Source organism: Oreochromis aureus, linkage group 8 (genome assembly GCF_013358895.1).
Source record: "Oreochromis aureus strain Israel breed Guangdong linkage group 8, ZZ_aureus, whole genome shotgun sequence".
Lineage (NCBI taxonomy): Eukaryota > Metazoa > Chordata > Actinopteri > Cichliformes > Cichlidae > Oreochromis > Oreochromis aureus.
In genome coordinates, this window is record NC_052949.1 from 17,887,134 (window position 1) to 17,902,549 (window position 15,416).

Consider the following 15,416-nt stretch of genomic DNA (forward strand, 5'->3'; position numbering starts at 1 on the left):
AAAGTTAAATCCCAACTAGTCATGCAAGAAACCTTTTTACAAAGACATCAACACACACCAAAACTACTGTGCTTATCAAGAAAACACTACATTTTTCCACATTATGGTATTATTGCAAACTCATTTTGAGTGAGAGACTCACAAATGAACCATTTTAAATGATTCCCAGTTTCCCAGTTATTACAGAGAGCCAGGTCTTAGCTGTCTTATATGTATATTATATGTATTTTTCATCTATTGTATTTGCCAACATCAAGTAATCACAAGCAAAGAAAGACCACACCATGGCATGTTTAAATAAGGAAAGTTTATTGATCAAATTTATTTTTAAACAAATACACATGAAAATTTTTTCACCCCCCAAAAATACATGTTCAAAGCAACACAACGGTGGCCCACAGAATTGTGAACTCTACTCTGCAGAGTGGGCAATCATAATGAAGCAGTTCATTTTATTTGTGGATTCAAGCTGCACTTCATATTTTTGGCCACCAGATGTCACCATGTACCTGCTTTCACTGTGGACCACTACAACTTCCATTGCAAAGACACACCTTTACTCACAGAAAAACAAAGTCAGACCAGTCTTCACAAGTTTACACAGCTACAGTCCACTACACAGGAGGAGAAAGAGCTCTCTCACATGGGGAGAGCCCCGAGAGGTCAGTGACCATAACAGAAGCGTTCATCTATCACAGGGTCTTTTTTGGGGTCTGTCTGAGCAGGAAAATACAATTGTTAATCAACTGCTTAGATCACACAGGAACCAGAAGAGAAAATATCACAAGCAGGTTTGTTTAAGGCGTCACAATAAAAGTCATCAGGAATTCAGTTTTTTCTTTTTCTTCTGAAGTTATCAGTAGTTTATTTCTAATGTACTATTCTTATAGTTTGGATCCTCAAATAAAATAGATGAGGCTAAATGTAACTGTCTGAGGAGATCGAGCAATGACATGATGACCTGTGATGTATACTGGTAGGAAGTTTAAAGAGTGTGCTCATGGCTGCTCATCTACAATAAGCATTTTCTGTGTTTATGTTTCTACAAGCATTGTATGTATGAATGTAAATCTATGAAATTCAGTATATATCCTTTAAAGCATTTAACTTGTGGAAAAAAATAGCTGTAATTTGTTAAAACTGTCACTGATAATGTGAATGGCTTTGCTCACAAATAAACAAAATATGCAATATTTAGCCCTGAATTATCTAAAACAACAACAACAAAACAATAACATTATTTTATCCATTATTTTAAACATTATCAATGTTTATTATAATAAGTATGTAATTAGAATTACATTTCAATTTTGCTCTTACACGATTTATACAATTTTTAAGTAGACAACAGCTTCAGAATGCACAGAGAAGACATATTCCTGTATAATTAGTTTAGAGAAACATACCATCACATTCCAAAATGTAAAAAAAAAAAGATTTTAAACTTCATTTGAAATATTCACATGAATAATTTTCTTCATATTGACCTGAGCATCATAACTACATTAAGTAAGTATGAATGGGTGTTAATAAAGACTTTTGGCATCTGTTGGTAATTTGTAATAATGAACTACATCAACCACCCACAAGAGCAAATCATGACAACAGGAACAAGGAGATAATGAGGACAGCAAAAAAACATCAATAAGGAAACTGAGAAATCAGGTGAACTTCCTGTTAAAAGTGCTGCAGGAGATGGTGTTTCATCAATAATCTCCTTTAAGAATGACCCAAATCTTGAGATTTTGGTAAAGACGTCAACATCTCCATGGCTCAGTCTACTTTCATAGACGGTTACTACAGCAACCTGGAACCATGATGACTCTGACTTGCACAGCAATGGGCTGCCCTGATCTCCCTGTGGATATAAAACAGGATTCATAATCAGTGATCAACAAACACCCAGCCTGAAAGCATCAGTCCAAGCACATTTAGGATAAAGTGACAAATATTTTTTTTACCTCTTGAAGGTCCATGATGTGAGTACAAATTTGATCTGAATCAGAAAGATTGCCACAACTTGCAACTTGAGTTTTCATGTTTTGGCGAACTATGCCAGCTTTAACAGCACCTGTAAGAGTCATATTTGCAAATGCAACCAAAGATATTCAGACACTGCAATTTTTTAAAACAGCAAACCCTTACCTCTGCTGTTGTTCCTGTTTTCCCAGCCTGTCACCAAACACTGACTACCAATGGGGAAAGATCTTGAATCACTAATGTCCAAACACACAGGCTGGATATAATTGTTGAAACTGACTGATTCAAACAGCAGCAATAGTGCAATATTGGAGCCAGTCATTTTGCTCACTGTAATGTTCAAAACACCCAAAGATGTCTCAAACTCTTCAGAACCATTTACGAGTCTAAGACCAAGAAACACATTCCATTCACTGGCATTTGGACTGGTGCTGTCAGGAGGATTGAAGACACCATTAAAAGACAAATCGCAAACAGCTCATATTTTAAAGGTAAAAATTATAAATGCTGTTTGCGTACTTACGTAGAGAAGCATTGCGCAGTTGTGAGTATAACATTGTCAGATATTAAGCTTCCTCCACATTTGTGCACTCCATTTTGGTGAAGACTTACCATCCAGGGCCAAATTCCTTCAGGTACAGTGCTCTTGTCTCCTCCAGTGTGACTGTTCACGAGGGTGTTGCCACAAACTGACACTGAAAGAAGAAACAAAAAATGAAAAAAGCAAATGGTTTAGGTGGTTCTAGGCTGGACTACTGTAATTCATTATTATCAGGATGTCCCAAAAATCTCTGAAAAGCCTTCAGTTAATCCAAAATGCTGCAACAAGAGTACTGACAGGGATAGGAGAGAGAGAGAGAGCATATTTCTCCTATATTTGCTTCCCTTCATTGGCTCCCTGTTAAATCCAGAATTGAATTCAAAATCCTGCTCCTCACTTACAAGGTGTAGAATAATCAGGCCCCATCTTGTCTTAATGACCTTATAGTACTGTATCACAGCATTAGAGCGCTTCGTGCAGGCTTACTTGTCGTTCCTAGCGTATTTTAAAGTAGAATGAGAGGCAGAGCTCTCAGCTGTGAGGCCCCTCTTTTGTGGAACAAGCTTCCAATTTGGATTTGGGAGACAGACACTATCTCTACTTTTAAGATTAGGCTTAAAACTTTTCTTTTGATAAAGCAAACACTTAGGGCTGGATCAGATGATCCTCCTCCCCTCACCCCAACCGGTCGTGTTCCTCCCTGAGTCTGTTTCTGCTGGAGGTTTCCTCCTGTTAAAAGGAAGTTTTTCCTTCCCACTGGCCACAGGGCTTGCTCATAGGGGGTCATATGATTGTTGGGGTTTTCACTATTTTCTATTATTGTAAGGTATTCACCTTAAAATATAGAGCACCTTGAAACACCTGTTGTTGTGATTTGGTGCTGTATAATAACACTGAATTGAATTACAGATACAGAAAATTTTAAAACATTATATACTTATCCATATTCATTTATTGGTACTGAAAAACTGGAACCTGAGACTCACTTGAGGGTCTTGTTAGAGAACCAGGACAGGTGTAGCTGCTGTCAGGATCCAGCCCGCTGGAGATGAACTGCACAAATCCTGGCCTATTAGAGCGAATGTGGGACCTGATCCAGGACTGGTAACGGGACACTCTGGAGTAGACTCCTGCCAGATTGGGCTGACCACAACCAAAACCAAAACTTACAATTCCAGACTGGACCCAAACAGAGCCCTGTTTACTCACCATTGGACCTCCGGAGTCTCCCTGTAGAGATGAAGAGGACACATCTGAGAATCTTTGAAACACCTGATTATGTAACCAAATGAGATGAGGAAGCCTACCTGGCATGAGTCTTTGCCTCCTGCCAGAACACCAGCACAGATCATGTTGTCTGTGACTGTGCCCACTCCATTCAGGCAGTTACACTGTCTGTTTCCCACAACTGGCACCTCCACTTCTTGCAGCGTTTGAGGGAAGGGTAAGGCCACTGATGGGAAGAAAGATGAGGAGCTGTTTACACATAAACCAATGAACTACAGAACGCATGAACACTGAAACACCAACACCAGGATCACCTCCCTCTTTGACTGCACCCCAGCCAGTCACCCAGCTATCAGTGCCATCATTGAACACACTGCCACTTGCTGCCAGGCACACAGGTCTGATGTAGTCAGTGAATCTGACTGGTGAGGAGAGTCTGAGCAGAGCGATGTCGTTGTTGTTGGTCACACTGTCATAGTTTGGGTGCAAAATGATTTTGACAACATTTCTGGACACTTTGTTTGGATTTTCACCCTGCAGACTCTGAAGACCAAGAGAAACCTTCCATCTGGAAGGACTTGAACTAGAGTTAAAAAAAGAAAAAGAAAATATAGAAGTTTTGATGAAAAAAAAACATTCAACTTTAAACATTTGTATTTATGCATGAGCCAGTATTTTAACATTTATGTTGATGAAATATTTCAGGAATGCTGGCAGTTTCAGTATTCCCAATCTGATATTTGCCTTCCTTGACAAATTTTAGTCAAAGCCCAGTGCTCTGCGATACTGCAGATTTGGTATCAATCTGATACCAAGTAAATACAGGGCCAGTATTGCCGATACCAATACCGATGTCAGTACTTTTAACCTATATAGGCAGCTTTCTTAGGTTCAAGTTCCTTGGTGTGCACATCTCAGAAGATCTCTCCTGCTCAAAGAACACAGCATCACTGTGCTCAGTAAAGCCTAACAATGACTCTACCTCCCCACATACTGAGGAGAGCAAGAGCCTCAACCCCCATTATGAGCGCCTTCAACAAAGGCACTGTTAAGAGTATCCTCACCAGTTGCATCACTGTGTGGTATGGCTCCTGATTGGGTCCCGCCAGAAAAAGCTATATTGAGTAGTGAGATTATAAGAGAGGATTGTGGGTGATTCGTTTCCCTCCCTCCAGGACATCTATTGCACTCGCCTCACCTAAACACTCCGCTGCATTACAGATAACTCCACTCATCTGTCCAACAGCTTTTCCAGTTTTCTGCTATTGGGAAGGAGACTGAAGAGCCTCTGCCCTGGAACCAGCAGACTGAAAGACATCAGGCTGACAGGATGGATGAATGAACTCTCTCCCTGCACTGTCCCTCGACCCACACACACAAACTCCAGACCTTTATTCACCTCTTCCCTCTGAGCCCCCCCACGGACATAAAAATCTCTGAACCTCCACCTTTGCTATTCACTGATTCCCCCACCCCACATGCACTTGAACTCGTGCCCACAAACACAAACTATCGATCGCATCGCGCTAGTATCGATTTGATATCAATATCAGAGTTGATATCAATACTATTGATATTTGGATCGATCTGCACACATCTACCCTGTTCAAGCTGGATCAGTTTAGGTATAAAGATTAAACAGATGTTTTTTGTTACTCACCTAAAAAAGCAGTGAGCAGCAGACATCACCCACTCTTTATTGATGAGGGAACCGCCACAAAAATGTCCACCAAATAGCTGCACGCTGACCTGCCACGGCCAGTGTCCAGGTGGAGCATCTTCACCTCCGACTATCCTGCTGCTGTGCGGAGCAGTGCCACATACTGAAACAAAGATCAGCAGGATCAATCTTCAGAAGCAACGTAAATCATTGTTGGAACATGTAAAAAAAATCAAACAAACATTTTTTTTCCCTGTTTTTAGTTGGATCGCTGATGAAATGAATTGTAATGTCAAAAATATAAATAATAAAATGAAGCACTTTATAACTTTTACAAATGTTTTTTTTTTTTTTTACTCAGAGAAACTCTTATTTTTACCTACCATCAAGCTGAGCATTTGATTCTGGAAAGAAACACAACAGGATCAGTGATGTTCAAGAGAGGAGGCAATTTTCAGATCCTGAATTTATATTTGCATACAGTTATGTTACATGCAAATGTTGGTCTGACTTACCTGCAGACAGGAGGCTCACCAAAGCCATCAAATGAATCCACTTCCTTAACACCATTGTGTAACTGCATAGTTCTCGTGTGTCCCTCTTTTTACAGTTTTTATACCCAGCTATCAGTGAGTGGCAAATATATAAACAGTGTGTCACTTATTATTGCCCCTCCCATGTGCACACCCCACAGCCAGAATGCTGAAACATTTCCTTCTTCCTTTAATTTCTGGGACAAAGGCTACAGAACTCCAGTCATGTTTTTTAATGTCCAGAGCTTAAAGACCACAGTGATTTTCTTATGTCATTTTCCATGACAGACTTCTGCCCTTTTCACAGTTCAGTAATTCTTGCTACATTATTATTAATTTCAAAGTCAATGAAAAACCTATCCGTGGACTTCTCACTTTTAAGATTGGGATGAAATTCTGTACACGTGCCAGTTGTCATTGATGTGTCAGTTGTGTGTTTCAGCAGCATGGTTTACTATGTAGATATAAAATTATATTTTAATTACAAAATACTTACTGGTGCTGTCAAGTGTCTTAATGACTAGCTAGTATCATGTTGCCATGATGTGACAACTATTCACATTGTATTCAGAAACCATTATGACTCATTCCTTTTACATCCTAAAACTAAAATGGTTTATTGTCATTTTTTTTTTTTTTTTTTTTTTTTTTTGCCTCGTCATGAATCATTCCATACTTCATGGGTAAAAAACAGAAACATGAAATCTTTAAATTTTTGTAAAGTCTTCAGACTATTTAAGAAATCACCTTAAGTTAAGTCACTGATATACTAAAACTACCTGAAATCAAAGATTTATACAGATAAAGTCACGTTAATTTATTTTGTAAGATAACCAAGCCACATGCAGGTGAAGAACAAATTACAAAACCATGAAACCAAAGCTGTCTGCGGAGCTCTGTAGACAGTAATAATAAAACAAACATTTCTGTTGAGGAATGCAATTAAATGACTGTACAGTTTACTTAAAATTTAGAATTCATAAATAACAACTATATTATATTTTAGCATTAAAAAAGCTTGATTAAGAACCTGAATAGCAAAACTTAGTTCTTCAGAGAATTATTAATTACGTATTTAATGTCATTTAAAGAAACTAAATACTATTATCATTATTGCATATTTTAGAAAACAAAAATCTAGACATTTATTTGATACAACTTGAAACTTTTATCCTGAGTAAACTGATTAACAATGTCAGTAAAATACCGGCAAAAACATACCTCTGGGTTCTGTATGGAGGCCTGTCTGTAGGTTGCAGGTTAAGCAATTCAACTGAATATCTATAAGAAATTTTAGACAGATGTGTTAGATGAGGGAATATCTTTTGGAAGACATGTCATCACTGCAGTAAAGCTTTAGAGAATTGGAAAATTAGTACTTTAAGTTAACTCTCTAATTAAACATGTTGACATATGTCATTCATAGAAATAAATAAAGATTAATATTAATATCTTTAGAGTACAACTCATCACTAATATGTTATCCATTATCATTGCCTCTCAAAAACAAACAAAAAGTGCACAAAGGTAAGAAATGCTGACAAAGATGGCATGCACAATAAACAAAACTACACATTCATCCAAGAGTTCATGTTGCACCTGTTACTTTTATTATTGAATAAAACGAATAATATCTTCTGTCTGCATGTCCAGATATACTTTTTGACTTTTTCATGACATTTTAGAACAACTGAGCTTGCTGTTTACTTAGTTAATATTTTTCTATCTGGTTCTTGTTTAACTTCTGTTAACATTCCCGGTTGGACAATAAGTAAAGTAGTTTGGTATTCATTCAGGTCAAAGCTGACTGACTCCGTGGTCAAACATAAACTAACTGAGGAGGGCTGTTCTTAATATAGACAACCATTATGAGATAGGTTTTTCAGGTCTATCTCATTTTGAGTTTTTGTGTGTATCCAGTTTAGTTGTATGTAGTGCAGTGTGTTCTGGCTCATTTAAGTGTAGTTTTGATTTAGTTTTGATTTCTTTCAGTGTTCGTTTTTGTGATTTTGATTATTATAATGTGGAGAGTATTTGTCCGGGTCAAGCTTTAGGGAGTTCAAAAAAATTATATTACAAACACAGTAAATTTTCAGTGTCATCTTTTAATATAGTTTTTTATTTTAGTTAACCATAATAATCTATATTGTAAATAACTGTTTTGGCAGGGCTTCACTGGAGTCTTGTGGAGAATAAAGCTGTGATAAGAGGAGGAGAGAAGCTGCAGAGAAGCGTGTAAGACTGCAACTCTGCTTCCTGGTCCTAACTCTGAATAGTCAGGTTTTGGGGGGGTTTAATAAATTTTCGAGAAATTTGATAAAAAAGAGCTGCCGCATCCAACGTGGGATGGATGCCTTCTCTTCTAACAAGACCAGGTTTCTGTGAGAAAGTTTCCCAATTATCTATAAAGAGCACATTGTGCATGGGTGATCTCTTTGACTTGGACAGTGTTTTTTTCTGAGACATTTTAATCCAATAAATCTGTAAAGGACCCAAATGTTTGCAAATTCTTAGTCGATGCCGAAGGCTTGATAGCTGCGTACCAACTGAAATGTGGTTTCCTTGGAATTTCTCTTGCTTACTTATGAGTTCTGATAAGGCTGTGTGTGATGTCAGATTCTAATGATGTATCACAACTACTGACAAGGTCAGCATTATATATGCATATTAGGTTGTCGTTTTTGACATTTTTATATGCTTATGTTTTTTTTAAGATGGCAAGTTATTAAGCACATGCCACAAGAACAAGCAGTGTATAATCTTCCACATGTGCTTCTCCACAATTTTACCCCAGTTCAGGAATGGGGAAGTAAATAATTAAAAAATATCTCACTAGTGCTGAATTTTGGGAACTATCAGGAGTTAAACTGTGGTGGATAAGAGAGAGTAAATGATTAAATGAGGTATTAATTCATGAGAAAATAGAGCTCACTTTCTTTGTTTTTGAGCTATCTAGTCAGCTGTTATGAACTGCCATCTTTTTAAGAATTACTGAAGCAGGAAATTCTGATCAAAGTTAAATAAAAAGCAGCTAAAGTTATCCATTCTGGTGATGGCATACAGGCTGACTCATATCCAGAACAACTGATCAGATGATTGAAACCTGGCCTAGGATGACACAGCAAAATTATTTTAAATGACAATTTAAAGAGACAGTGATTTAAATTCTACAAAATTTAACACACTGAAAAGATATGCAGATAGGAAATGTTTAATAAGAAGCTTTGGCTTACAGTAAGTTGGAGAAGGAAGATCTGTGTTCTCATATCTGACAGCATAATAATGTGTTTTATCAGTTCTCAACTAAATAAAGAAACAGAAACAATTAAACGTCAGAAACTGAGGTGTTTGTTTCATAATTATTCAATTCAATAACAGTAAAATTATCGGTAGATTTTCATAGTTTACCATATTAATTTCCTTCGATTGTGTGCAAGTGATGTGTCGTATGAGGGAGGTGGGGGGAGGGAGGGCTGGTACATGTAAGACTGGAAAGTAGAGGACTGCTCCCTGAAGCAGAGAACAAGCAAACAACTGGCTCTTTAGGCACTCCTATTCAGTAGTAGTGTTCATCTGCACACTGTCACAACACCAGGAACCCACTCAATTACAACAGAGACAAGACAGGGACAAGACAAAATGCTCTGGGTCTGAGACAAGTTGCACCCAGCAACGGTTGCTCCCTCACCTGGAAGCCCCATCCCACCCAATGGGCCTGTAGGCACCCATGACATGAGCCCCAAGGCGTAGATTGGGCATCTCAATGTGGGTTGACCCACCCTACAATTTGAGGTGGCCAATGGGGCACAGACCACCCAAGGAGGTGTATTTAATTAATTCATTATGGCAGTCCTGGCGTTCCATATTTGGGTTCTGCAACAGGACAATGATCCAAAACACGCCAGCAAGTTGACGTCTTAATGGCTTAAGAGAAACAAAAAGGACTTTGGAGTCAAAGTCCACCAAAGGGAATTGGATTTAATCTGAGGAAATTTTCTGAAGAAGTTTTTCAATCTGAGTTAAGATTGGCTAAGGTTGGCTAATAAGCTAGGTCCTGAGTTGTGGTGCATGTGAACCATGGCCAAGCATTGCAACAGCAAGGGAACCTTTTAGCTGTTGTAACATAAAGGAACTTAAATGAAATTAAGGTTGTTCGTGAATCACAAATGTGTTTATAATTCCAGGGACATGTTAACTGTCTACTTTTGGCATATGAAAACACAATGAAGCTCTGGTGGCTTGTTGAGTTTTGTGGGTTTTGTTGTAGCGGTGCATTACTTCTAAGTGCAGTCATTTTTTTCTGGTTTAATGATTCAGTATGTAAATTCCTGTCAGGCTTTTTGTAGGTTGTTAACTGAGTTTAGTTCTTGAGTGTATCTTGCATTTTGGTTTATTTATTCAGTCTTTGTTTCCGTGTTCAGTGTTTTTCTGTTCCTTCCTGTTTTATTTTGCAAGTACCCTGTTTCACAAAATAAAACAGGATGTTTTGTTACACTTGGTTGAGTTTTACTTTCTCACAGTTATTGTCTTGTTTCCACTGTTCCTCCTCACCTCCTGTGTGTACTCAAAGCCTCAGGTTGCTCATGTTTTTTTATTGGGTCATACTGTGTTCCTGTGCATTCTTCTTAGTAGATTATCTCTGCAGTCTATATTTGTGTCCTTTTCCCCCTGAATATTATGACAGAAACTTACAAATATGTCATCATCCATCATCATGTTTAACAGTGTTCAACAGAATAATTTATATTGGACCTTTTTTAAAAAAAAACACAAAAAAACAAAAACTTGATAAAACTATAAAGAACTGCATTTTCTTAAATGTCCATCTCTTAGATATCCCATTTAACACACACACACACACATGCACACACACATAAAGACTTACAAAAAACTGATGTGAAATTTACACTTTGGATGTGGTCAGATTATTGGGTGTTAGGCTGAGCTGACAAGTTCATTTTTTATCAGTGGTGCACACTTGCAAAAGAAGTGACTTCCTGAAAAGCAGTTTGAACTAATAAGCATGCAGATGTAATAAGGCTTCAAAAGAACTAGAGCTGGCTGGTTAGTTATCCACCAGCCAGGCAGCATTCAGAAATAAACTGCTGCTCAAGATGTTTTTCTTAATAAAGGAAAGATTGTGCAATCATCCACTTAGAGCAGAATAGAATAGCTCTTTATTGTCACTGACATGTACAACAAATTGTTGTACTCTGTGGTCTTTTAGGCTTGTTGGTGTTGCTGAGCATTGATATGCACACTGATGCCTCATAGAAATGACAAAGTACACACATCACTTGAGCAAAACAACAGATAGTTGTGTTTAAAAACAGTCCTGTAAAAGTTTTTGTTTTTTTTATTGAATCAAAGGTAAAAAAGCAAGTAGCTCTGAAATTTACTCGAAGTATAAATTAAAAATTAACTGTATGGATGTTGTTTGGACATTTACCAATTTTTGTGTAAAGCTAACTGAACCCCTTGATTAATATTATAATAAAATAATATTAAGGCACTACAGACTTTTTCATCATAAATTCTAATGAGTGTACACAGGCAGAGAAAAACAATGACAATTAAAAAATTGATCTATTTGCTGTTGCCCACGTTGCAGATGTTACTGCTGTAGCCAAATCTGATGTGTGTCATCTGGAAGGGTGTGAATAAGTTTCATGCAGCAGTGTCACTTGTGAACCAGGGTTAGAAATGCATGTAATCAGAGCAAAGAGAAAGCCACACAATTTTACTGTTGTTGTTCTTACCAGAGGTCACCTTGTGGATGAATTGTGTTTTTATCATTCAATTGTGTACCCATCTTTTGTAGTTTTAAAAATCTAGATGACAATGTGTTCAAAGTATTGAAGAATCACACTTTTTTCACCATAATAACTTGGAAATGACTTCACTTCCCTCCTGTGAACTGTTTGGTGGTCCGATATACACTGCAGTCAGTTTGCCTCCACACCTACACAGGAAAATGAGTTAAAGTCAGCAGGTGTGTGTGAACAGTATGGTTGTAATTATGTATAGCATATATGAGCGCTTGCGCTCATACATTTTTTTTTTCATGGAAAGCCAAACTGAGCCGAATTGAATCATCAAAGTTGGCTGCCCGCCCAAATCATATGGTCTGCTGCTGACACCTCTTCTTCCTCTCCTTTCTTACATCTTTCTCCATCTCTGACTGAAGTTACAAACATTTTTTTCACTTCCAGTTAAACGCAGCAGCTGCAGCTTTAGCCAACTGAGGAGTGTGACTGTGGAGAACAGAAAGTTTGTGTGATTACTGATGTTTATTGGGCTGTTTTCAAAGTTACATCTAAAATTACCTGCCACTTAAACAAAAGCTAAGCCCTAGATATACCAGCTATATATAAAAGTACCACAACCACAAGTTCCTGACACTTTTACCCTGTAGAGCAGTGTTAATAGTGTTGTAAATAATGCATAAATGTTTTTTGGCTTCTTTTATCTCTTTGTATGCGATAATAATTAATGATGAATACATCATTAGTGTATTCATCATCAGTGCTTCTTCCCTAAAAATCAGTTTGATTTTTGAAACTGAAATGATTTTCAAATCAGCTTTGAACAACAATAACTGCACATAAGAATCGTAAACCAAAAGCAACAAGCTTGAAAAAGTAAGAAGTAGAAACTACATTTGTGTTAAAATCCAGGGAGTAAAAGTAACTGAAACTACAGATACCTGAAAATTCCACTTGAGTACAGTAATGAAGGATTTGTACTTTGTTACTTCAACTGCTTAATGCTACAGTCCACCTGAGTCCATTCTGTTATCATGAAAATGTACCTGTCTTCTGATGGCTGCTTCCAGCAGGATGACGCACCATGTCAAGTCCAAATGATTTCAAAATGGCTCCTGGAACATGAAAACGAGTTCACTGTAGTCAAACGACTTCCACAGTCACCAAATGTCTCATGAATCTAACACATTTGGGATGTAATGGAACAGGAGTTTCTCAACATGGATCTAAATCATCGAAACAACACTAGCTTAGTTAAAGCATTAGTCAGACACAGGACATGATCCTGAGGCATCCTCCTGATAGGAGATGCCCAGAACACTTTGCCAAGGAGGCATCCAGATGTCTCAGCCCTCCTGTCAATATGGAGACCATATCTCTAAGGGAGAGTCTAGACACCCTATAGAGGAAGCTCTTTTCCTCTGTATATATCTGTGATCTCAAACTTTCAGGCACTACCCACTGCTCGTGGCCCTAGCTGATGTTAAAAATGCAGATGCTCTTTTGGTCAGCTCTCTCTACATCATAACAAACTGGTCCAGTCCAGTCAAGTCAAATGACTTCATTGTCATTCTAACCATGTGCAGTGGTAAAGCACACAGTGAAATGAGACAAACATTCCTCCAGGACCATGGTGCTATATATGATATAAACAGACAATCAACACGGGACTACATGAAGTGCAATGTGCAAAATTGCAAAAATACAAAACAAAGACAGTGCAACACCAGAAAGAACAGAACGATGCAGACACAAGACAGTGCAGACACAACAATGCAACAGAAATGTGCAAAAGACTGAGCACTGTGCAAAAAGTAACATGGTGTATGAACGTGTTCCTGTGTGTATGAGATTGTGCAGATAAGTGCTTGGAAGTGACGTGTATGAAGGTACGCGCGTGTGTGTGTGTCTATGTGTGTCATTCCAGTCACTGAGTGTTCAGGAGTCTAACGGCTTGGGGGAAAAAACTATTTCGCTGTCTGGCAGTGAGGGGCTGAATGTCATATCCAGACTGTCTGTGGTCTCGCCATCAGGAAGTCTAGGATCCAGTTGCAGAGAGAGGTGTTCAGGCCCAGCAGGCTTTCTCACCAACACGTCTGAGCATCCAAGAAGCAATGGTATAGCATGGTATGATGCTATACATGGTATGATAGATGGTATGGTATCCACATTACTGCAAATGTTGTAAAAATCAGTCTGTCAATTTCTCGCAAAGAATACAAGATTCTTAAAGAACTGCAGCAGGTGCAGCACTTCACTTGTTTCTGACTGAGAACTATAGCCTTGTACTTTGGAGCTGTTAAATCTCACTTTGCTCCACACTCAGCTGAAAGCCACCCTGGAGGGCTCTGGCTGAAGAAACCTGATGTATCAGATCATCCATAAAAAGCAGAGAGGTGACCCTGAGGCTGCAAATCCAGTAGCACCTGGCAGAATCCCATGCACAGCTCTTTGTCCTGAAAGGATAAAGAGCTGGTCCATTGGACCAGGAGGATAACCACACTATATCTCATAGACCCAAGGTTTGTGTCACAGAGGGAGCCCACATCCTCTGGTCTGCTGGTGTAGAGGGGTGTTAGCCAAGACAACCCCACAACATCTAGAACCTTGAGAAACTCAGGGCAAATGTCATCCACCACACCAAGATATACCTCACTGACCTCGCCCTCAGTGATTGGTCATTGTGTTCACTTCTTGTATGGGAGGTGTGTGAGTGGGTTTAAGGAGGTACTCGAAGTATTCCTTCCACAGCCTGATAATGTCAGTCATTAAAGTCACTACATGCTCACTGTATACAGTGTGAACAGGAGACCATCTTGTATCAGTCAGTCTCTGTTAACCATCAGGCTTAGCAAAGGTTGCACATTCACAGAGTCAGGCTTTAGTGCACACGGCATCAGTTTCAGTTTCTCTCATTCAAATAGCTAATGAAAGAAAACACATTTGAAAAGATGTGAAATTTTGCACCTTGGATATTCTCAGAGCATCAGGTGTTATTTTGTGGGGACAAAAATATATGTTAACACTGGTGGGAAGTTGGCGTAAATGAGGATGACTTCATGTAGAGTGTAATCTGATCAACTCAGCATACAACCAGAGTCAGCTGGTTAGTCCTCTACCAGTTAGGTGAGGTTTAGAAATTAATTATTTTTATATACTCAAAGTAATGCTGAACATAAAATTGTAAATAAAATTGCTATGCTTTTGGTTATGGGGCACATCAACAAGATGTAGGTATATATTTAATCTGAGCCTGGAGACCAGCTCAGATTAAATTTATTTACTTTTAGATTTTTTTTTCAAGAAGGGTTTTCAAACCATGCTGTGGCGAGTCGGACAGACACTTGGTTTAAATGTTTTTTACATTTTCATTACAATACTATGAAAAGAAGCTGACACTGTAATCTCAATAAACATTTTTTTTGTATTTGCAATTTAAACTGTAAACAAAAACAATTTTAATTTGAATAAAACAAACTTTTTACCAAATAATTTGGCTTCACACCAGCAAAGAATAACATATGTGAGATAGGATGCGTTATTTTTCTATTTCTTTTTAAAAATAATATTATTCATGATTACACAGATTTTATCTTGTTGACCTTAAACTAATAAACTATCTAATGTGTTTGTGTAGCATCAAACAGACAGTGCTGTCAGTGTAGCTCCTCCTACTTAAGAGTTCCTCTAAATGAACCTCTTACCTTTGA

At 38.1% G+C, this 15,416-nt stretch overlaps 1 protein-coding gene across 1 annotated transcript; it reads right to left on the reverse strand.

Annotated features, from left to right (window-relative positions):
• Positions 1 to 1,249: 1,249 nt before the first annotated feature.
• LOC116317817 (polyserase-2-like) lies at positions 1,250 to 6,026 on the reverse strand. Its single transcript, XM_031736692.2, has 10 exons — positions 5,924 to 6,026; positions 5,792 to 5,812; positions 5,409 to 5,571; positions 4,063 to 4,331; positions 3,829 to 3,974; positions 3,508 to 3,751; positions 2,504 to 2,675; positions 2,146 to 2,411; positions 1,962 to 2,071; positions 1,250 to 1,858 (listed from the first exon to the last, which is right to left on the reverse strand). The coding sequence occupies exons 1-10, from the start codon at positions 5,976 to 5,978 to the stop codon at positions 1,571 to 1,573; spliced, it is 1,734 nt and encodes a 577-aa protein (XP_031592552.2). The 5' UTR covers positions 5,979 to 6,026; the 3' UTR covers positions 1,250 to 1,570.
• Positions 6,027 to 15,416: the final 9,390 nt, after the last annotated feature.